General features: G+C 32.2%; 1 protein-coding gene across 2 annotated transcripts in view; it reads right to left on the reverse strand.

Moving 5' to 3' along the window:
- Positions 1–24,645, reverse strand: part of LOC145258327 (unconventional myosin-XV-like) — a 597,738-nt gene that overhangs the window by 53,839 nt on the left and 519,254 nt on the right. For both annotated transcript variants that reach the window (XM_080116477.1, XM_080116478.1), the window contains exons 44-50: positions 21,233–21,333; positions 15,322–15,437; positions 12,106–12,125; positions 8,787–8,833; positions 7,045–7,117; positions 6,378–6,454; positions 844–920 (exon numbers count right to left, since the gene is read on the reverse strand). In XM_080116477.1, the coding sequence (XP_079972603.1) occupies positions 844–920; positions 6,378–6,454; positions 7,045–7,117; positions 8,787–8,833; positions 12,106–12,125; positions 15,322–15,437; positions 21,233–21,333 (511 nt within the window). The remainder of the gene's footprint in view (positions 1–843; positions 921–6,377; positions 6,455–7,044; positions 7,118–8,786; positions 8,834–12,105; positions 12,126–15,321; positions 15,438–21,232; positions 21,334–24,645) is intronic.

The raw sequence follows: 24,645 nt of genomic DNA on the forward strand, positions 1-24,645 counted from the left end.
TCAACCAGATGTAAAAGCTCAATAAAACCGAAAATACTCTCCTTCTCATCAGAGGGCAGGAATTAGCAAAATGCGGGATTTTGCATGTAAAAGTATTTAATGAAACTACAAGTCACAGATCTTGGTTAAAGAAAGGGTGAGGTAAGGGGAATAGGAGGTAAAAGAAAAATGATAAGATTTCACATGAATGGATAGTCCGGTGAAGGGTAAAAAATCCAAGAATGGTAAAATTCAAACACGGTCGAATTAAAAATTTCCAATCCAACAGGTAAGTTCTAAATGGTCCAAAATGATCCAAAAGGCAGAATTCCTTGAAAAAAATCACAAATGGAATGAGTTCCAAATCATTCCATGAGGAGAGTATTTCTTCGAAACTCCGCGGATTAAGGACTATCCATTTATCTTGTGCTTCCTTTTTAAAATTAAATATGTTTTTAACTCTTTTTCAAGATGTCTTTTAACATGTTTTATTAATCATTTGTTCATATATATATATATATATATATATATATATATATATATATATGCATAAAAATGAATAATAATATAGCTATATAGCTACATGTCAAGTTTCAAGGTTTTATTTATATTTATATCTTGGAATTTTGTTATTCAATTTTTATATGCTCTGTTGTTATATTAAATATTGAGCTTCTAAACTAAAAGGATTGGTATACACAAAGGGTGAAATATAATTGAAAAGGTATATTTTACCCAAAACATACATATATTACATTTACATTTGTTGTTTATCTTATTTTATTCATAGTTTCATTATTTACATTTTATCTTTTTCTTATTTTCACAAGACTTGTTACAAATCGAAGACTTTTCTTAACTTACGGGTTCGGATTGCAAGTCGTCTGTTTGCAAAGTTGGCAGTAAACCTCTTCTCGCATTTCTGGAATTTCATGACACAACTGAAATGAAATGGAAAATATAACAGTATTTTAGCATTATGATTATATATCAAATAGTTGTGTTGGGGTTAGTATTAGATACATATGTAAATTGTTTTTTTCTTTTACATTTTTAAATGATATTTCGAGACAGAACTCTTTTTCAAAGGCAAGTAAAGATTGTTATCAAAGTTTGTTTTTCTTTGTGTATTTATGTTTTTTAGATAAAAAAAATTACAATTTTTTTAACGCATTCACTATTGGTTGAAGATATTGTATGAATATCATAAGAATGAGATGGGAAAAAGAGCAACAAGAAAATATGAAGAGATTTAATGTTAAAAAGAAATAGAGACATCCAAGAAAAGGTAGAAAGATTTGAGAAAAGATAGACAGATAGATAGATAGATAGAGAGATATAGATAGAGAAAACATAGAGAGAGAGAGAGAGATGTGAGAAGAGATATAGTGAAAGATCCGAGAAGAGAGATAGAGATCCAAGAACAGAGAGCGATTAGAGGATAAAGAGAGAGAGAGAGGTCTGAGAAAGGGTCGAGAAGAAAGAAACAAAGATCCAAGGAGAGAGAGAGAGAGAGAGAGAGAGAGAGAGATTTCTGAAAAGAGATATTGCATCAAGAATGGAAGAGTGAGAAAGTGAGAGACAGAGATAGAGTGCCAAGAGAAGGAGAATGTCCAGAACAGAAAGAGAGAGCATTGAGAGAGAGAGAGAGAGAGAGAGAGAGAGAGAGAGTAAGCATCGACAAGAGGAAGAAAAGAGTGAAAAGCAGAGAAAAGAAGGAAAAAGAGAGAGAGAGAGAGAGAGAGAGAAATGGAAACAAGAGATGAAAGAGATGAGAAATTGATTTCAACTCAACACAATATTCTTAACTCGCATACATCACTTTACAGCAGAAATTCAAGTAATCTATTATAGTCAACCCATTTTTTCTTGCATCACTCCAGTCACAAGAGGAAAATAATCAAATATTTCCTATACAAATTTTTTCAACTCCACATCAACAATACTCCCTATAGGGTCTTTCACCAACAGACACAGCATTTATGCTAAAATTCAAGAAATCTATTATACGAAGGGCGGTTGGTTGTGCGTTTTTATGTCCAACTAAAACTTCAAAAATACACAACAAAACCCTACAAAGTTGATATCTTTTTAATCAGCATAACACAATTTAGAAAGTAGAAAATAAATTCAATCTTTGGCGGGGGGGGGGGGTCAAATGGCTTTTTATATCATTTAATATTATCAAGAATTAAACACGATTTTTAATGTTATCATGTATTAATCTTTTTGTTGGCATCTGTCAGTCTAGAAGACTATGGAGTTGCGCCTGTAGAGATGGTTGAACACCGACTTTTGTAGTTGAATAAGCCTATCTTCAATCTACACTGTGCAGTTGCAGACATCGCAGGCGAACGCTGGTGTGTCATGTTGGTGGTCTGTTGGGTTTTGTTGACTGCCCTTCTTGAATAGTCTTTTGATCTCTGCATGTTCTGCGATAGACCTTTTGTTTGTCTCCAAATGTTGCAGACTTTAGCTTTGGGCTCCCAGGTGGTAAGATCTGTATCACATGCTTTCATGTTGCATTTGCGCATGTCGTCATAACGGAAGTAAGGATGACGAATTTTCCTTTTGCCAGGAGTGATTTCACCATAGAGACATGGCCTATCCAGTGAAGACGTCTTTGGTGAAGGAGGGTGAACAATGGAGAAGATACCAGCCCTTGTGAGCATTGCATTGTTTGTAGCTTTGTACCTCGAAGAAATTCTCTGCAGACTATGCATGTAAAACATGTTCAGTTTCCGTTCTTGGTGACTGTAGGCTGTCCGTGTTTTGCTGCCATACAGGGAGACAACTTCAGCTACACATATTAAGACAGCCCAGGAAATGAGTCAGCATTTTTTCAAATTGAAAGACGCTAACTTCAGATTTAATTTATCGTTTCTTTAACTATTGTTATTTCTCTTCAAAGAAAATGGAGTGAGAGAAACTTAGTTTTAATAAGGCTCTGGAGACATCCTTAATTCTATTTGGTGCTTTCAGTAGCGCTCTGTAGGCCTGAAAACTTTTTATTTTTTCACTCCTTGCATAAAAAAAAGGGAATTTCTCTTCTAAGGAAGTTGAGAAATTTAATACTATTTAACATCTTCCATTTAGTTTTTTTATGGTCCCGGGCAACGCCGAATAGCCCTGTTAGTCAATTATGCAAAGGGAAGTTGTCTGTGTGTGTGTGTGTGTCCAACTAAAAGGAAAAAAACTATAAATTGGCGCCAACTCCAAATTTTATCTATTGTTTCTTAACTATTGTTATTTCTCTAGAAAGAAATTAAGGTTAGAGAAACTTAGTTTTAATAGTGCTCTGGAGGCATCTTTAATTTTATTTAGGGTTTGTCAGTAGCGCTCTGAAGGCCTCTTAAGTTTTCTTTTTTTTTATTACTCACATAAAAATTTTTCTTTAAAGAAGGGGGAAGAAACTTGACACTATTTAGCATCTTCTATTTAGTTATTTTTTATGGCCCCAGGCAATGCCGAATAGCCCTGCTAATGATAAATAACAGTTTATATAAAGAATCTTGATATGTTATTTCAAAGAATATAATAAAGCTTTTCTGTTAGCATTTAGTTAGACGTTAAATGTCAACACTATGGCTTTGGGCATCTGTCTATGGCAGCACTCCCAAGAGCATTAGTGATGAAAATTTTGTTGATTATCTATCTTCTAATCTGAAGCATTTCAGTGTGGTGATCAGTTTCGTGTATAAATATGGCATAAATTGATTTCTCATTTCTGGGCCATTCTAACTTTTTAAGAAAATTAACTAAATTTTTACCACTAAACCTAATTCTGAGTGGCCGGGTCATGTAATGATATTAAAAAAAAAAGTAGAACCTCACCCAAAATGAAAACATATAATTTATCTGACATAGCAAAAAAAAAAAAAAAAAAAAAATATTTGCTCTAAAACATAAGAACGACCTGAAAATGCAGGATCACTGTACATTGGATCTTTTTTTTTTTTTTTTTTTACTTGGGAGTCACCACTTATCAAGGTCCAAAGGCCACTCGAGGATAAGGCAGAATGAATGTAAGGTGGTGGTTTAATAATCGTTAATGATGTAAATTGGGTAGAATTTGATTATTTATGGGGACGGCCCAAAGTTCTAGGGAAGAAGCTTTGTTCATCGAATCTGCGTTTAAATTTAAGCACAGATAGAGAGTGAGGGAAATCATCTATAGGAGTTGTAGCTAGCTGAGTGTTTTTTGTGAAAGTTTGGCAAGGGGCTACCATAGGTTGGAATTCAGTGGAGCACTTGCTATGAAATTAATGATAGAGCAGACACAGGCTTGCAATGTCTCTTCCGTGGGAAAGAGCTTGCAGGGAAGAAAAAAGGGCATCACCTATTAGGTCTTGAAGATGGTTTTGAACTCCATCAAAGCTGGATAGGGAGCGCCGAGCAGCTCCTGCCCAGATCTGGTAACAGTACTCCATTTTATGGAATACCTGGCTCTTATACAGATAGAGGATTACATCAGCAGTGAGATACCTACTGGAGCAGTAGAATGATCCAACCATTTTTCCGGTGATATTGGCAACAGATTTGATGGATGTGTTCTATTTCAGATCAGGAGTGAAGGTCAGTCCCAGAAGCTTGTCAAGACATGAAGCATTCCCAAAATTTCAATCGGGGCGTGATGGGGGGTCAGAGCAATTATGATGAAAGGAGAGAAGCTTGGTTTTCAATGCATTAAAATTAACCAGCCACCTTTTTCTCCATTGCACCACGTTATCAAGATAAGAACAAAGAGAATCAGAAAGATCTTGGTCATTGCTGGCCTTTGAAGTGTTGCTATAGATTGTGGCATTGTCTGCATAAATGTCTACGAATGATTTAAGAATGTAATTGTGACCCAACCAGCTATGATGGTCGAAAATTGCCCTAGAAGGAGGCTAATGAGAGCTGAATTAGAGCTTTTATTTATATGAACGATTCAGGGGTACCACCAGATGTCCTTGCTTGTTAAAAAGCGGCTTGATTGCTGATACAAAATACATGAAGAAAAAAAAAACAATTTTGGGGACACTAATAATATTGTGTGTTATCTAACCATGTTTTGTCTTGAAGTGACCTTAAAGGTCAAGGTCAAATTTGACCTGTGTGAGAAGCAACTAATGGAAAAGTTTAATTTCTGTAAGAAAACCACCTAATTAATATGCATAGGTGATGTGGCCAATTAGCCAATCAAGGTGAATCAAAGTATGGTGTAATGAACAGGGATTGGCTGGATGAGAAATCCAGACCAGCCCAGCCCTTCCTTTAAAAGGAGCCACAAAGTTGGAGAGAGTCAGTTGTTGTTGGTCGGTTGTTGTTGGGAGTTTGCAGTGCAGTCTGCCACCACTTCACACAAAAACACTCTGTTCACTGACTGACCGATAAGGAAAGAAGGAATTGATTGTTAAAAACAAAAATGGCTCCGTTTGAGTAAGTATCGAGTAAACTGTTGATGAAAAAATATGGCATATATTTTCATTTTATTTTTCTCCCGTTGATAATTGTACATAAATGACATTTTCTTTGTAATCAGAATTAGTTTAATAATTAATCCTTACAACAAAACCAGAACTTGCATCAGAGTCGATTATTTGTCGCTTGTCAACTTGTGAATTGCTGCAAATGAATGATACCAAATTGAACTAATCTTTTTTTCAGTGAACAGCTCGCAAAGAAGAGCGGATTACCCAACTACTGCCCGGCATCTGGCCTGCAACGTCACATGAACCCTGTCATCATAGAAATGGATGAGACCGTGCTATTGGACTTCTGTGGGTGTTCGAATCGGAACCACCTAGGACTACTTGTGACCGGTGAACACCATGGTCTTCTTTGTGTTATATTTTAGCTGGAGGAGGCAAGGGCTTCATCGTGTTATATGATGAAGATCAGGAAGAGAGACCAAACTTATCCTCCACTCAAAACACTTTTTTTTTATGCCAAGTTTTTCAGGATGTTCAGATGTAATCGCCTAAAAAACAGAATCTCAAACCTTTCTTGGGGGAGGGCAGAGGGGTGAAACAGTGTTAATATGCAATAATACCCTAGTTTTATCTATTAGGTTCTGATATGCAAATTTGCTTATTTTTAATATACAATGCAATTGTCTATAGCAACACTTTGAAGAGCATTAGTGATCAAATTTTTGTTGATTTACTTCTCAGCTGGTGTGATGGGGAGAAGTTCTTTCTTTTCTTCCTTTGTGGAATTTCCATGAATGAAGTTTCTTTCCAAGAACATCCCATCGGGACTGCTTCCTTGCAGATTACAACGTGATCATGTTCAAATCCAATAGCAACAAATATTTATCACTCTCATAATATTCTTTATCATTCAACTGACAATCGATTAATTTCATTAATCCTTAACTTGGAATGGCTTTTAGCCTTTATGTGGTAAAAAATTACCTTTAGTATTCTCATTGCACTGTCAACTTCACTGACTGTTTGAACCATTGGTAAGTCGCCCATAATAGCCATGAGAGCTGATAAACAAACAAAAATAAATCGTTGGTAAAAGAAAAAAAAAGAATAAAAAATAAATTATTGGAAAAAGCTTAAAAAACATTGGTAAAAGAATTGAAAACAAACCATCGGTAATAGAAATTTTTTAAAATCGGTAAAAGAATAAAAAAAATAAACCATCGATAAAAAAATTTAAAAAAACATTAGTACAAAAAAAAAAAACTATTGGTAAAAGAATTAAAGAAAAAACTATTGGTAAAAGAAGAAAAAAATAAACCATTGGTAAAAACAAAACAAAAACAAAAATAATCAATTGGTAAAAAACAAAAAAAAAAATAAAACAAAAATAAACCATTGGTAAAAACAGTGGTAGAAAACAAAAATAAACCATTCGTAAAAACAGTGGTAGAAAACAAAAAATAAACCATGGGTAAAAAGCAAACAAAATAAAACCATTGGAAAAAAAAAAAATGGTAAAAAAAGATAAAGATAAATCACCACCCAGTGCAGAGATACGTCTGAAGAAAATAGAGGGACAAAATAACGCATGCGGACTCTGCAATATGATGCGGAATGATGCAAGAAAGAAAAATAAGAATTTAAAACGTACCTGTGAAAGTCTCTACAGCATAAACACTATGATTGTTTGATTCCAGGGAAAGAAGAGCACGAGAAATTGGTAACTGGAAAAAAAAAAAAAAGACCTTATCAATGGAAGACTCGATAACAAAAAAGACTTTATCCTTCTCATAAAAGATTTTCATGCTTCTGTAGAATAATGCGATTTCAAAGAAATGCATTTCAAGTAAAAACATTACATACTTACTTGTCATGTCAAAATTAGTATAAATTCTAAAAATTATGAAAAATGATCCAATAGATGTACTAGATCAATTCTTAACCAAAAGTAACAGATACTAGCGGTCCAACATTTTGTATTCTGAAATGGCAGATATTCATTGAAAGCAGGGAAGTAAAAATTAAATTTATCAAATTATGGAGGTTTATCGTACGAGGGGCCTTCAATAAGTTTCCAGTAATCAGTGTTAAAAGTAATTCCAATAATATTGAGGCATTTGGTGGACCATGTGTTAGAAAAATTAAGTACAACTTCTTCCAAAAAACAAACAAAAAACAAACAAAAAACAAACAAAAAACAAATCATTCCCTTAGGAAAGGTAGAGAAAGCAAAGCGTATGTTAATTCACAAGCAAAGAATAGTTTATCTTTTTAAAAACAAAACTTATGAGGTGCCTTAAATAAGTCTCCAAACATTTTTATACAGGCATTTAAAATTGTCATAGACTCTTGAAAATTCAGTATCGTACATCTTATGAGATGACTGACCAATTTTTACGATTTCAGGTTTAAATGAACAGCTACAGTAGGAATTAGAATACACTATACTAAACTAAGCTGATTGTCACAGCTGGTGAATTTCAAAAATGCAATCTGGATGTGAGGACACTTTAGAAGAACAATATATAATAAAATTATGTTTTAAATGTAGAAAAAATTCAACAGAAACGCATAAAATACTTCAGACTGCTTTTGGACCATCTTGCATGAATTGAGCATCAGTTTTGAGTGACATAAGAGATTCAAGGAAGGCAGAGAGTCTGTAAGGGATGTTAGGAGGTATGAGAGGAGTAAAGAACTCAGGATTCCAGAATTGAGTGACCAAATAAATAATTTCATGGATAAGGACTGTTATGTGTCTATAGAGACAATAAGTGCACAGTTTGATGTCAGTGTGGAACTGTACACACAATTATTTGCAATGCACTGAAGATGCAGAAGGTTTGCTCAAAGTTTGTCACGAGGATGCTCCGTCCTTGTCACAGACTATTTAACCAAGATGGGTATCAAGATAGTTCCTCGTCCTCCCTATAGTCTAGACCTTGTTCCCTATGACTTTTGGTTATTCCCTAAGCTCAAGGAAAACCTGATAGGTTGTCATTATGAGACAATTGAGGAGATGAAAGAGGCTATGACAAGGGTCATTGACACGCTCATACAAGAGGGCTTTCATGGAGCCTTCCAGAAGTTGTTGGAATGGTACAAGTGCATTGCAGCCGAAGGAGATTACTTTGAAGGGGACTACAGTTTTATATGTGCGCTATCAATAAAAGTGGCCATATGAAAAAAGTCTGGAAACTTATTGAAGGCACCTCGTATGGTTTAATGTGGATAAGTTCTTAAAATCAGGGGAGGTAACAAAAGTCTATCATTTGGACTTGTCTTATTGCTTTCAATTTAAAAATAGAAAATGTCGGACTGGTATCTCTGCCCACCTGGTCATCTTTTCTTAAAGCTATCCCCCCCCCAAAAAGGGCACAAAATATTCCCTACCTTCGTCCACTTAATCATTTTCACTTGTTCTCTTTCCATCCATTCACCTGAAATTCACCAAAACAAATGAGATATTAATCAAATCATTAGAAAGTTATCCGATCAAAATATTTCCTGACATTAGGACAAAAATAAACCGTTGGTAAAAGAAAACGAAACATCGATAAAAGAATAAAAAATAAATTATTGAAAAAAGACTATGAAAAACATTGGTAAAAGAATCGAAAACAATAAATCTTTAGTAAAAGAATAAAAAAAAAAAACATTGGTAAAAGGAAAAAAAAACACTGGTAAAATAATGTAAAAAAAAAAGTAAACTATTGGTAAAAGAAAAAACAACAACAAAAAACCATTAGTTAAAAAAAAAACATTGGTACCCCCCCTAATCGACTATTGGTAAAAAATAATAAAAAAATAAACCACAGGTAAAAACAGTGGTAGAAAACAAAAAAATAAACCATGAATAAAAAGCAAACAAAATTGGGAGAAAAAAAAAACGGTAAAAAAGTAAGATGCCTGACATACTTCACCAGTAACTGCACATCACTGGTATGCACTCAGTGCAGGGATTCGTCCAAAGAAAATAGAAGGACAAAATAAATATATAAATATCTTGGTAGCCTACATAGTAACATAAATTCTTTCATTAAATCCTCTTTCCAAATGTGTACATATTTTCTTACAAAAAAAAAAAAAAAAAAAAAAAAAATTAAGAGAAAAGAAAGACAAAACTAAAAAATAAAACAAAACTGAAAATAAGACTCCTGGGCAACGCCAGATAGTTACAGCTAATTTTAACTAAAACAACAGTATACCAAAACCCATAACGACAAGATGTGTGTGTGTGTGTCGAAACATCGTCAAACCTGGTCAATAGTAAAAGTACAATTACATGTATAGGTCCTCTTACAGAGGTGATTAATTATTATATATACTCTAGCAGGCCTCCCGGTATTGCCAGGTCATAAAAGTTTTTTTTAATATGATATTTATGCAAATTTCGTATTTATTGGAATAGAGCAAATTCTTTATTGCTTATTATTGTACCCAATATATATAGTAATGATTCCAAAAGTTAAAAAATATTTTAAATTGTAGAAATATTTTTTAAAATATATCCAATTGTAGAAATATTTTTTAAAATATATCCAATTGTAGAAATATTTAAAAAAATATATCCAATTGTAGAAATATTTAAAAAAATATATCCAATTGTAGAAATATTTACAAAAATAAATCCAATTGTAGAAATATTTAAAAAAATATATCCAATTGTAGAAATATTTAAAAAAATATATCCAATTGTAGAAATATTTAAAAAAATATATCCAATTGTAGAAATATTTAAAAAAATATATCCAATTGTAGAAATATTTAAAAAAATATATCCAATTGTAGAAATATTTAAAAAAATATATCCAATTGTAGAAATATTTAAAAATATATATCCAATTGTAGAAATATTTAAAAATATATATCCAATTGTAGAAATATTTAAAAATATATATTCAATTGTAGAAATATTTTTTTAAAATATATCCAATTGTAGAAATATTTTTTAAAAATATATCCAACTGTAGAAATATTTTTAAAAAATATATCCAACTGTAGAAATATTTTTTAAAAATATATCCAATTGTAGAAATATTTTTAAAAAATATTTCCAACTGTAGAAATATTTTTTAAAAATATATCCAACTGTAGAAATATTTTTTAAAAATATATCCAACTGTAGAAATATTTTCAAAAAATATATCCAACTGTAGAAATATTTTTTAAAAATATATCCAATCGTAGAAATATTTTTTAAAAATATATCCAATTGTAGAAATATTTTTTAAAAATATATCCAATCGTAGAAATATTTTTAAAAAAATATATCCAATCGTAGAAATATTTTCAAAAAATATATCCAACTGTAGAAATATTTTTTAAAAATATATCCAATTGTAGAAATATTTTTTTTTAAATATATCCAATCGTAGAAATATTTGTTAAAAATATATCCAATCGTAGAAATATTTTTTAAAAATATATCCAATCGTAGAAATATTTTTTAAAAATATATCCAATCGTAGAAATATTTTTAAAAATATATCCAATCGTAGAAATATTTTTTAAAAATATATCCAATCGTAGAAATATTTTTTAAAAATATATCCAATCGTAGAAATATTTTTTTAAAATATATCCAATCGTAGAAATATTTTTTAAAAATATATCCAATCGTAGAAATATTTTTAAAAATATATCCAATCGTAGAAATATTTTTTTAAAATATATCCAATCGTAGAAATATTTTTAAAAATATATCCAATTGTAGAAATATTTTTTTAAAATATATCCAATCGTAGAAATATTTTTTAAAAATATATCCAATCGTAGAAATATTTTTTAAAAATATATCCAATTGTAGAAATATTTTTTTTTAAATGTATCCAATCGTAGAAATATTTTTTAAAATATATCCAATTGTAGAAATATTTTTTAAAATATATCCAATCGTAGAAATATTTTTTAAAAATATATCCAATCGTAGAAATATTTTTAAAAATATATCCAATTGTAGAAATATTTTTTAAAAATATATCGAATCGTAGAAATTTTTTAAAAAATATATCCAACTGTAGAAATATTTTTTAAAAATATATCCAATTGTAGAAATATTTTTTAAAAATATATCGAATCGTAGAAATTTTTTTAAAATATATCCAATCGTAGAAATATTTTTTAAAAATATATCCAACTGTAGAAATATTTTTTAAAAATATATCCAACTGTAGAAATATTTTTTTAAAAATATATCCAATTGTAGAAATATTTTTAAAAAATATTTCCAACTGTAGAAATATTTTTTAAAAATATATCCAACTGTAGAAATATTTTTTAAAAATATATCCAACTGTAGAAATATTTTCAAAAAATATATCCAACTGTAGAAATATTTTTTAAAAATATATCCAATCGTAGAAATATTTTTTAAAAATATATCCAATCGTAGAAATATTTTTTAAAAATATATCCAATCGTAGAAATATTTTTTTAAAATATATCCAATCGTAGAAATATTTTTTAAAAATATATCCAATCGTAGAAATATTTTTTAAAAATATATCCAATTGTAGAAATATTTTTAAAAAATATATCCAATTATAGAAATATTTTAAAAAAATAAATTCGACTGTAAAAATATTATAAAAAATATATTCAATTGTAGAAATATTTAAAAAAAAAAAATACACTCGATTGCAGAAATATTTGTAAAAATATTTTCAATTGAAGAAAATTGTTTAAAAATATATCAGATATTACCACTCACCTGTAATATTGTTCCGCTTCCTAAAATAAAAAAAAAGGAAAACAAATTATTTTAACATTTTTCTAAAAATTCAGCTGGAAATGTATAAAATGATTAAAAACAATTACAAAATTGAATTACAAAGCATGAAGCCACTTAATGTAAAGAAATTGCTCCAGACACTGACATTTACTTGATGAAAAATGTTTATTGCTAAGACAGGAGATACCTATGGATCTTGTTTTTTTTTTTATTGCATTTTCAACCCAAACAAGGTATAGAGCCACTTTCATGTATGGCGCCACTATCTGGGACATGATTTGCAGGGATACTATGTAGGGAGTTGAGCAGCAAGATGTCTGTTTACATTACACTTGAACTTCTGCATTTCAGTACAGTTGGGAAGTAGGAACCCGGAAGGAATTCCAAAGTCTAGCAGTTCTGAGGAAGAAAGTATTAGATTAGAAGGCTTCCTGACACCTAGGGATATCTACTGTGTAGGAGTGGGACATTGCTGTTTGTCAGGTTTGTCGGGAGTATTTACGTCGAGGAGGTACAAGGGCTTGTAGTTCGTTAGAGTATCTACCATTAAAATACTTGTAAAACAGGCAGAGAGATGCAACATTTTGTTGATAGGACAGAGGTTGAAGCTTAGCTGACAGTTCGGGACCTATGAAGTTGGCGACTCCCTTTTGAATGCTGTGTAGGAGTGAGATGCACCAAATGTGCTAACCCAAATATGACAACAATACTCCATACATGGGCGAATGGTGGCCTTTTAGAGGTACAAAATACTTTCAGGTGTAAGTAACTTTCTAGCACGGTAGAGAGAGCCCACCTTCCTTGCAGCAGCCTTGCAATCCCCTCAATGTATCTGTTTTAACTCCTGTTCCCTGTGAACGTTAAGTCGAGGAGTTTGAAAGAAGTACTTTCAGGTAATGTATCATTAGTCATGGCTATTAGTGGTTGAGAAGGTTTCTTGTAATTATTAAAGGAAATGAGCTTAATCTTAGCAGCATTAAACGTTACCATCCATTTTTCCCCCCCTATTTCACTACAGACTGGAGGTCTTCTTCTAGGGTTTCCGCCTTGGATATGTGTTTCTTCATTTTTCCCTCGTGCCTGTTTTGGAAAATCAGGGGTTAAAACTCATTTATGAATATTAAAACCAAGTAAGTTTTTTTTTAACCAATTACATCCTACTCTCCTATAATTTCTTTCTAAAATCTATCAGATAATATATAAATATAAAAGCGAAAATGTATGTGTGTATGTATGTTCGCTTTTCCTCAATGTCCATAAAAGGCTTCTTTCAGAGAAGCGCTTGCTCGGTTCACAACTTCTTAAAACTTTTTATATCATCTATAAATTGTAATATCTACGAATTACCCACGGAGCTCGCCTCTCTATTTAATTTTATTGACTTTCAAATGTTAATTATTCCACATTTCCCGCATCGGCACGCGTTACATTCGGTTTTCGGTATAAAAAAAGCGAACCTCGACTCTAATCACAGGCCCAGAGCCAGTTTGGTCAATGTCGACTTTGTCAAATCAGACTGTAGCTTTCATTTCGCTCCTCCTAATAAACAGGGAGTGGCTTTTTAAAAACATTTATTCAAAAAATACCTATCGCCGTCACGTCAATCAAAAACGCGTACCTGTTTGTTTTCAAACACTTTACTATTTTCCAACTGCGCGTCGGCAACGCTTCGGGGTTTTTTCACATACCCCGAAAAACACCCGGGCAACGCCGGGTACCCCTCGCTAGCATATCTATAAATATAAAAGCGAAAATGTATGTATGTGTGTTCGCTTTTTCTGTATGTCTACAAAAGGCTTCTTTCAGAGAAGTGGTCGCTCACTTCACAACTTTTTAAAACTTTTTATATCACATATAAATCGTAATATCTCAGAGTTAACAACGAAGCTCGCCTGTCTATTTAATTTGCTCGATTTCGGGAAGATAAATATTTAACATTTGTCGCTCGCTGCATGTGGGTTAGTCTTTTTCCTATAACATCTTGGGGGGAAAAAAAAGCGTTCTGCAGTAAATGAATACTATCTCACAGTCAAACTTGACCTCATTAACTCATTAAAACGGGCACCTGCCAAATCCAAGAAATTAAATAAATTCAAACGTGTTTCCGTTAGCATCTCACGGTGGGGCAATGGTTAACGTCGCATGTTTTTTTTTTTTTCACACTTTAATTTACAACTTTGCCTCAAGGGTTCGGATTCGATCCTCATACTTACTTTTTTTTTTTACCCCCCCCCCCCCGGAGTTTCCACACACACCTCCAAACACCCGGGCAACGCCAGGTACCCCTCGCTAGTATGTCTATAAAAGTGAAATTTTCTGTGTGTTTGTGTGTGTGTTTGTACATTTCCCTACCAAACTACTCTGTCAATTTTCAGTCTATACACTCGAGATTTGACATAAGTGGTATTGAGATTTGAGAAAATCTTTTTAATTGGTTTTCAGCCAGAAATTTGGCTGTTAAGGTCAAGAGGTCAAAGTTCAATGATTTGACCTTTGAAAACTCTACCAAATTTTAGATCTAAACACTTGAAATTTTAGATGTAGGTTCAAACTTTTTAATTTGATTTGAGCCCCAAACAATAACTGTTAAGGGATCAAAGTTTTTTTTTTAAATTTGACCTCTCAGCCAATTTTTCGTCTAAACATTTTAAATTTTACATAAAGTGTATTCAGACATAAGGCAAGCTTTTTAATCGGGTTTTGGCCGAAAATTTGGCTATCAAGGGGTCAAAGTTAAAAAGATTTTACCTTTGCGGTCTCTAGCAAACTATTTAGCAAATTATGGATCTGAACATTTGAAATTTTACATAAGGTATATTCAGACATGCAGCAAACTTTTGAATCAGTTTTTAGGCGAAAATTTGGCTGCCAAGAGGTCAAAGTTGAAATAGTTGACCTTTGGAGACTCCTCTGCTAATTTTGGGTCTAAACATTTTAAATTTTAGATGTAGGTTACCTGGATATGAGTCAAACTTTTTTATATACATATACATATGCACATAAAGTTATAAACAGTACATAGGGCCCGAGCAAAGCCGGGCTGAACTGCTAGTATATAATAGTATTGCTAATTGCTTTATTATTCTAAAGAAAGGATAAAATTTATTTATATTCATCAAGGAGGAATTTCCGAACAAATTTTCACAAAATATCTGCAAACCTGAAGCAATCATGTATACTAAAGTTGCAACTTACCTTTCGACTGATTCATAGAAATTTTCGAGTGCATAGTCAAGCATTACGAATACACCCTCTGCGCTTAATCGGCTCGTTTCGCTTCGAGTCTCAATGTGACTGCTGGTGATGATTGGCTACAAAGCATAACAAAAATAAACAATTAAAACTAACAATGGATAGAGTGTGAAATAATCTATATATATATAAAAGCGAAAATGTATGTATGCATGTATGTGTGTATGTTTGGATGTCTGCTAAAAACTTTCGACAGACGCAACGAAAATTCACAAACTTGGTATCACATCGAAGCTTCATCCTTTGCTCGAAAAATATCGAAAAATTGGCCAAAAAAAACGTTAACTTTTTCACCCCGAAATCGACAATTTTCGACAGGGGGGGGGGTCAACAAAAACGGTCCTCTCGTGACAATGACCGATTCTACGCATGCGTCAGATGACGTCGTGACCTGATTTACTTTAAATAGTTGAAAAACCGAATAAATTTCATGTACGTCGCATTAGCTCAGTTGGTTCATTATCTAAACGTTTTGGGTTCGAATCGTGGTGTGAGTAGTTTTTTTTTTTTTTAAATTTAAATATTGAACCAGTGTTATTTAAGCCATTTTTCACGTCACGTTCGTTTTTCTGCTTTTTTTTTTTTTACTTCGCTTATTCTTAGCAACAGCAAAACCCCGGGTACCCACCGATTTTTTAAATTTTAATATCGAAACAGGCTTATTTAAACCATTTTTCACATGTTCGTTTTTCTGTTTTCATCGTTCGTTTGCCTTACGTTAGTTTTTTTGTGTTTTTTTTTTATTGTTTGATCGCCGCGTAGTGGGAAAAACAGAAACTGGCTTCCGCAACTTGATGTTGTCGCACCTGCTAATTTCGGTTTAACTCAACACACTTATCAATTCATCTGTTCCCGTGGTCGAGATGGTTAGTTCGCTTTTTTTTCCATTTCCTTTCCACCTCCGCGTCAAACGTTCGGGGTTCAAGTCTACCTTTATACTAAAACTATTTTTTCTTTTACACCTCCAAACAACAAGCCAACGTTTTTTTTTATAACAGGGTTGCTTTAATCTAACCCCCCCCCCTCCCCCAACAACACATACCTCCAAACACCCGGGCACGCCGGGTACTCCCGCTAGTCTATATATATAAAAGCCAAAATGTGTGTGACCATTTCGTGTATGTCTTGCAAAGGTTTTTCTCGCACACGCTCCCGGGAGAGGGGGGGTTACGATCGCTTACAACTGTTTATATAGGTCCTAGATAATAATATCTAGGATTTGAGAACACATGTAGCGTATAGATTTATTTACATCGACTTTTACAAAATTATTGCTATTTTGACTTCTCGCGTCGTATAAAAAGCGAAACTAATTCAAAGTTAACCAACTTCTCGCCATCGCGCTGGGAAACGTCCAGAAGCAATCAGCTTTGATCAATCTTGTATATCAGACAATTGCTATCAATCAGGACAATTGGGAGCTGACTTCTATTTGACCTTCTTAATTAGGTCCAATGGAAGCAGCAGAATTAACTTTTATTGCGGACACCTGTTTTTAATAGTTAAAAAAATAAATTCAAACGTTTCTCCATCGTATGTCGCGGTGGCCCAATGGTTAACGTCACAGGGTTTTTTTTTTTTTTTCCACACTTTAATTTCCAACCTTGCCTCAAGGGTTCGAGTTCGATCCTCATACTCACCTACCAAAACTTTTTTTTAAAATTTTAGTTTAGTTTGCGGACACCTGTTTTTAATAGTTAAATAAATAAATTCAAACATGTCTCCATTGTATGTCGCGGTGGCCCAATGGTTAACATCGCACGTTTTTGTCTCACGCTTTAATTTCCAACTTTGCCTCAAGAGTTCGGGTTCGATCCTCATACTCACCTACCAAAACTTTTATTTTTTTATTTTAGTTTAGTTTGATTTACCCAAAACTACACACACCTCCAAACACCCGGGCAACGCCGGGTATCCCCCCCCGCTAGTTTATATATATAAAAGCGAAAATGTATGTATGTATGTTTGTGTGTCTGCTAAAAACTTTCGACAAACAGAACAAAAATTCACAAATTTGGTCTCATATGAAAGCCCCATCCTTCGCCCGCCAAATATTGAAAAATTGGCCAAAAATGTTCATTTTTTCACCCTGAAATCAGCACTTTTCTACAGGGGGGGGGGAAGGTCAGCAAAAACCGTCCTCTCATGACGAATTTGCTTCTACGCATGCGTCATTCAACGTCGTAACCTGATTTAAAGATTAAAAAAATGAGCTAATTTCGTGTACGTTATGTTAGGTCAGTTGGTTACAGTGCTGCATCATTATCTAAACGTTTTGGGTTCGAATCATGGTGTGAGATGTCTTTTTTTTTCGATTTTTTAAATTTTGATATTGAAGCAGGGTTATTTAAGCCATTTTTCATGTAACGTTCGTTTTTCTGTTTTTGTTTTTTTTTTACTTATTCTTAGGTTTTCATTAACCCCCCCTCCTCCCCCGACCACACACACCTAAAAACACCCGGCCAACACCGGGCACCCACCGATTTTTTAAATTTTAATATCGAAACAGGCTTATTTAAGCCATTTTTCACGTGTTTTTTTTTTTTTTTATTTTTCAGATTTTTTAAAAGTTTTAACGTTCGTTTTTCTGTTTTCTTTTTCGTTTTAGTTTTTCCGATTTTTACATTTAACATCGTTCGTTTGCCTTACGTTAGTTTTTTGTGTTTTTTTTTTCGATTTTTTAATTTTTTATTTAATATTTAAAAATATTTACTTCGCTTATTCTTATGTTTTGATTTTGACTCATTCTTTAATCAGATTTTTTTCAATTATCGATACTTTTCAGAAGTATTTTGATACAAAACCTATCTAAGAGCACTCCCAGACACAAGTAAACTTGTGTAAGATTTAATAAAAGTCGGGCCAGCCGTTTTGGAGTCGATAAGGTACGAACTAACACACACACTCAAAGTGCCTTTCATATATAAGTAGAGATATTATAAGCTTAATCCTGAAATTCAAGTTTTTTTTCTAGAATTAAAATCATATATTAATGCACTGTGATCTAAATTAGAATTTCGATACAAAATCTATTTAAGAACACTTCCAGACACAAAGTACATTTGTGTAAAATTTCATAAAAATCTGACCAGCTGTTTCAGAATCCATAGGGAACTCACTCACACACACAAAGTTCCTTTTTATATTATAGATAGATAATTAGAGATACTGTAAGTACATAACTGTGCATCAAACAGATATCATAATACTTAGTCTGCTGCACCTTATCATAACAAAGGTCCAGACAAAATTTCAGCCAGATCGTTTCAGAAGTTTTGGAGAAAAAGTGGAACGGACAGTCACATCTCGGGGGAGGGTTGCTCACAAAATACAAAAGTATCAAAATCTAGTGTGTTGGGGGGGGGTACTCTTCTTTTCCTACAGCCTTTTTCTCCCAGAAGAGACATTGCTAGTCTTTCTTTACTCTATCGTTATTTTCATGGAAGGTGTTCGACTGAGCTCCAATCCATGCTCCCTCCTGTAAAAACATTCACAACAACAACCAATAATTTTCCTTTCTTGCTTTCTTTACTTAAAAATGAATGAAACTTCCATGGGCAAAGTTTCTTTCCTACAACTGTGGAAAACAATACCACTGGGACGCTTTGCAAGTCTAATGTAAGCAATTGGAAAAGAAATTCAATGTAGCTTAAATGAATATAAAATTCCTCTTGCAGTTGCCGATAGTGCCCCAAGAGCGCAAAGTTGATATTCAGTCACTTAAATGTAATCAACTGGATTGCTCCCATCGTTGGTCATGCGTCAAATGGTAAGAACAGGTTTTATATTTGAAAATTAGGTCAATTCAAATTAGAATTGCAAATGTGTAGGCGTAATATATATATATATATATATATATATATGTATATATATGGAGTAAGTAATGTTAGGAGGCCTTTGTTAAAATTCAAATATAAATTGAAAAGTAACCTCGTGTCCCGTAAGTATACACCTGAGAAACTTTGAGGAGATGGCCATGCAATGAGGCTGCATATTGTTTCAAATGTCAAACTGGAACTAAAAAGCTCACGACCTGACAACAATTTCTCACCTTCACAATGCAAAGAGGAAATCAAAAGAGAGTAGCATGCAACTACTTATCAAACGCTTCCAGTACCTGACCCACTTGCAGTCGTGTTACAATGAAAATCACTAGCAGGATTGAACTGTCCTCAACGATTCAAGCACGACTAAAACAGTGAAGAATCTTATTGTCAAAACTTTATATATTGAACACAATGGCAGAGTCCATTATATATTTAATACAATGGCAGAGTCCATTATATATTAAACACAATGGAAGAGTCCATTATATATTAAACACAATGGAAGAGTCCATTATATATTAAACACAATGGAAGAATCCATTATATATTTAATACAATGGAAGAGTCCATTATATATTTAATACAATGGAAGAGTCCATTATATATTAAACACAATGGAAGAATCCATTATATATTTAATACAATGGAAGAGTCCATTATATATTTAATACATATCCCCGACAAACTTGCTTAGCAACAAAATCTCATCCCTTCACTTTTGAGGTCTCTAAATACCAGAAGCTTTTTACTCTAACAGTTTCTTTCCTCGAACAGCTAGACTTTGGAATTCCCTTCCTGCTACCTACTTTGCTGACTGTACTAATTTGCAGAAGTTTAAATGTAATGTAAACTAACATCTTGTTAATCTTTCTTTAGCCTCGTCCCAAATAGTAGCTCCTTACGTCCAACTGGCAATGTGCCTTGTTAGGGGTAAAGAGGAGTAAAATCTCTCTCTCTCTTTCTCTCTCTCTATATATATAGATATTTGTTTACTGTTTTTTTGGGGGGAAAGAATTCCAACAAAATGCTCGATTACATAAATAAGATAGATTAATTACCTCCCTTAGACGAACTGAAATATGGATTATCTCCCCTTAACTTAACTAAAACAAAGAAAGAAGGAAAATTAATAAAACAAATTAATTATCTCCCTTGCACCAGCTAAAATTAACAGAAGGCAGACCGGAAACCATGCAAAAACAGAACAGTACATATTTACTAAATGCATTAAATAAAAAAATATAAAAAATTAGAAAATTCATATTAGAATAAAATAAAATATACAGAGATAGGAAAAAGCTATAGTTAAATAAAAATGAACATCATTATAAAAAAATAAAAGCAGGCCTGGAATATTTTTTCCTCAGACAGAAACAACATGGCTGACTAGAGCCTAACATCATTTATGTTTTACCATTAACTGGTCCCCTTTATGTTGGGCTTGAAACCGACGGTACCAAGGTTTTTCTGAACTTCTGTACAATTAAATAAATATATATATATATATGTATATATATATACATATATATATATATATGAAAATGATGGCTCATATAGAAAGTTATGAAGGGAAGAATATACTGCATGCATCAACACTTGTATAGAGACACGATTATCAAAACAAGCCAATATACGTAGAGTACGAACAGAAACTCACCTGCACAACATAAGAGAAAATTAAAAGATGGCAGCACGTAACTACTCATCAAACACTTGCAGTTGGTGTGGGTTATGATGTAAATCACTAGCGGGATTGAAAAGTCACCAACGATTCAAGCACCACTGAAACAGTGAAGACTCTTATTGCCAAAACTTTATACGTTGAACATGATAGAAGTATTGCTCTTGTTTCATGAAAAAATATACTGTCCACCTCATTCATTTAATCCTTATCCTTGAGTGGCCTTTGGGTCTTTATAACAAATAAAATCATAATAAAAAGAATGTTTCAAAATTATCCTGCTTGAAGAATTAATTTTACCCACCCTGGTACGGGTATTCTAGTTTCATGAAAAAATTTTACTCACTGGTTGCTTGAAAGTGGTGAGTACTTCATATCGGTCCATATGGCGTACGTACTCCTCAAGGAAAAAGCCGATGTTGCCTGCGAATGAACCGTACAGCCAGCCTATAAAAGGTAAAAAAAAAGATGATTTAATGTTATGATAGCTGAAAATTAAGAGTTAGAAAAATTGTAAGTTGGGGTGAAAATGAGTTGATCATCCGTGTTATCAGTTTATTGAAATGAAGACAAGAAGTCTCATTCTAACAATTGCACTTAAGGGAACAGCGAGGATACTAAAAAGAGGTCCCGGATGGTTTCAATAAAAAACAGGGCAATGTTGGCAGCTGGTTTGGCTGCCCCATACCCAGCATTACAATCTTCAAAGAAAGAAAATGAAAAAAAAACAAACAAAAAAAAAAACATTTTAATAACGGCTTTATTGGTTATCTTTGTTAGTATGACTTGTATAGAGAAAGGGTTAGTTGTGGAATATGGTTGTGTGTGGAGACGTAAATTAAAGATTTGACGGGCCTGTTGAAGGAAAAAAGTGTTCATATGTGCGTGTTATGGTTCCTATGTATTACTTGTCTCCTTAAAGTTAGTGATAGAAAAATGCATAGTGCATGGTAGAAGTCCTATGTAATTTGCAATTGCATTGTGACAGTGTCATTGAATTTTGTGATGATGATAGTGATGGTGGTGGTGATGATAGAAAGAAAGAGCTTTGTTTAGAAGCCGCCAGTCCCCAAGCATTTGCATAATGAGTCAGAAACTTATGAAAGGGTTCTTTTTATACAACAAGTTCAGTTATTGACTTGTTATTCTTTTCTTCTTTTGACTTGAAATGACTGTACACTATCAAAATACACATCGGGAGAGTAGCAACCTGTCCAATCGGGTCCTCTCACCGACCAGGACCCTCGTCAAAGAAACAGCCCAGTCCCAGCGACCAAACGAAATAAGAGTGGACACATCTAGTGACATCACATTATAGAGAAAGGGGTACAGTATTCTTAGTATTGACCACACTGAGGATTGAACCTTCAACCTCCAGAAGAGTGTCACTTAGAACTGAATTTTACTTAGTACTTTATCCGTTATGTCACGAGTCCTTGCAGGCGATACTTAGAATATAATTGCGAATTGTCTAAAACTTCTACCTGGTCATGGTTGACGAAATGAGAGCATGTTACTTCTGTTGATCAAAAAAAAAAAAAGTTCTAGTCCAAATTTCGTGTAGATTCCGAGTTTCCATGTTTGAAATGATACACGTGAAAAGGTCAGAGGTTACATTGACTGAAAGTATGTGAAAATGACACTCAAGATGAAAACAGTAATCCGAATAATTAATCCTCATCTCAAAAATAATTAATGATCAAATAATTTAATTATAAAGATTATGATAGGTTCAGTTAATTGCATATATATATATATATATATATATATATATATATATATATATATATTTATTATGCACGTAAACTAATATTTAATAATAATAATATATATATATATTATGCATGTAAAATAATATTTAATAATATAAATATTATATATATATTATGAACGTAAAATAATATTTAATATAAATATTATATATATATATATATTATGCATGTAAAACAATATTTAATATATATATATATATATTATGCACGTAAAACAATATTTAATAATATATATATATATATATATTATGCACGTAAAACAATATTTAATAATATATATATATATATTATGCACGTAAAACAATATTTAATAATATATATATATATATATATATATATTATATTTTATGCACGTAAAATAATATTTAAATATTATATATATATACGGAAGATTATCTTTATAATTGAGAAAGGAAGGCAGAGTGTGACGGTTACCTAAACCATGTAAGTTGTCCAAAATGGTGGTTTTATAAGTTTTTTTTTAATGTAAACATCGGAAATATGCAGCAATAACAATTTTGTAGATTTGTTAGTTGCAATACAAAACAATATTGTAATGGATACCTTTTGAAAAATAATAAATAACCAACTTAGAAAACTCAATATTTGGAACTTGGAGAATAATTATATTACACTATATGGAACCCAATAAAAAGGCATTCATTGAGCTTGGACTTTTTTCTAAATTTACAAAATTTATATAAGAAAAGGTCTTTTTTATTATAAAAAAACTTTATTTATGAGAAAGACGAGTGTTATATACAGCCGAGTACGTTTCAAGCAAATGATTAACATTATATATATATATATATATATATATATATATATATATATATATATATATATATATATATATATATACTAGAAAAAGTACCCGTCGTTGACTGGGTTCAAAAACAGCCTACAGAAAATGGACTCTGATTTATGAAAGTATGATAGGTTATGAAAAGGAAGGGTTATAAATTTGGGTTGAAGTTGGGGGTATCAAAACCAAGCAAAATATGATGCAAGTAAAAATAAAATAGATAAAACACATAATTTATTATACCATACCTGTTCACACTGAAACACTTATCACAATATTCTGTGGATTTATATTAAAAAACCTTGTTAAACTTTGTGACATATTTCCATTCTATGGAGATCAGGTGCGAACGAACACCCCATAATTTTATTATACCATATTTCTTCAAATTGAAACATAATTATCAAAGTATACTTATGCAGATAGATATGAAAAGTCTTTATTAAAGTTTGTGCCTATTTCCATTCTATGGAGGCCAGGCGCGAACGCAGACCCCACAATTTTATTATACCATCCCTATTTAAGTTAAAACATACTTATCAAAGTATTATTATGTACATCTATATCAAAAACCCTTGTAAACGTTTTTTTTTTAAATTTTTAATTTTTTTATTTCCATACTTTGTGGACTAGGCACGAACGCAGACCCCACAATTTTAATGAACCACCGTTCTGCCAGATCAAACATACCCATTCCTGTGTCTCGATACATCTTCTATCATTATATGTAATCAGTTTTTTAAAATAGTTAACCATATAGGAGCCTATTCGTGACCACACACACACACATTCAGCTTTATATATATTATTATTATTCTTTATCTAAATACAATCATATCTTGCTACGATGTGCAGACCGTTTCAATCATATTTGATTTCATTAGGCAAGAAGAATTAAAATACAAAAATTAAAAAAGGCTCAATACCATTTTCAAAATTTGAGGAGAGAAAATATGTCATGACTGGCTTGAACCTTTTAAATTTTTGTATTTTAATTCTTCTTGGCTGATGAAATCAAATATGGTTGAAATGGTCTGCAAATCGTAACAAGATATGACTGTATTTAGATAAAGAATAATTAAAATATATAATTTGTTCTCTTTGATTGAACACTATCAACGACCCTTGTTGAAATTCAATTATTCTTAATTTTTCGATATTTTTCTACCTGGAATATATATA

This window comes from Euprymna scolopes, chromosome 33 (assembly GCF_053919585.1).
Source record: "Euprymna scolopes isolate OS-2025 chromosome 33, ASM5391958v1, whole genome shotgun sequence".
Lineage (NCBI taxonomy): Eukaryota > Metazoa > Mollusca > Cephalopoda > Sepiida > Sepiolidae > Euprymna > Euprymna scolopes.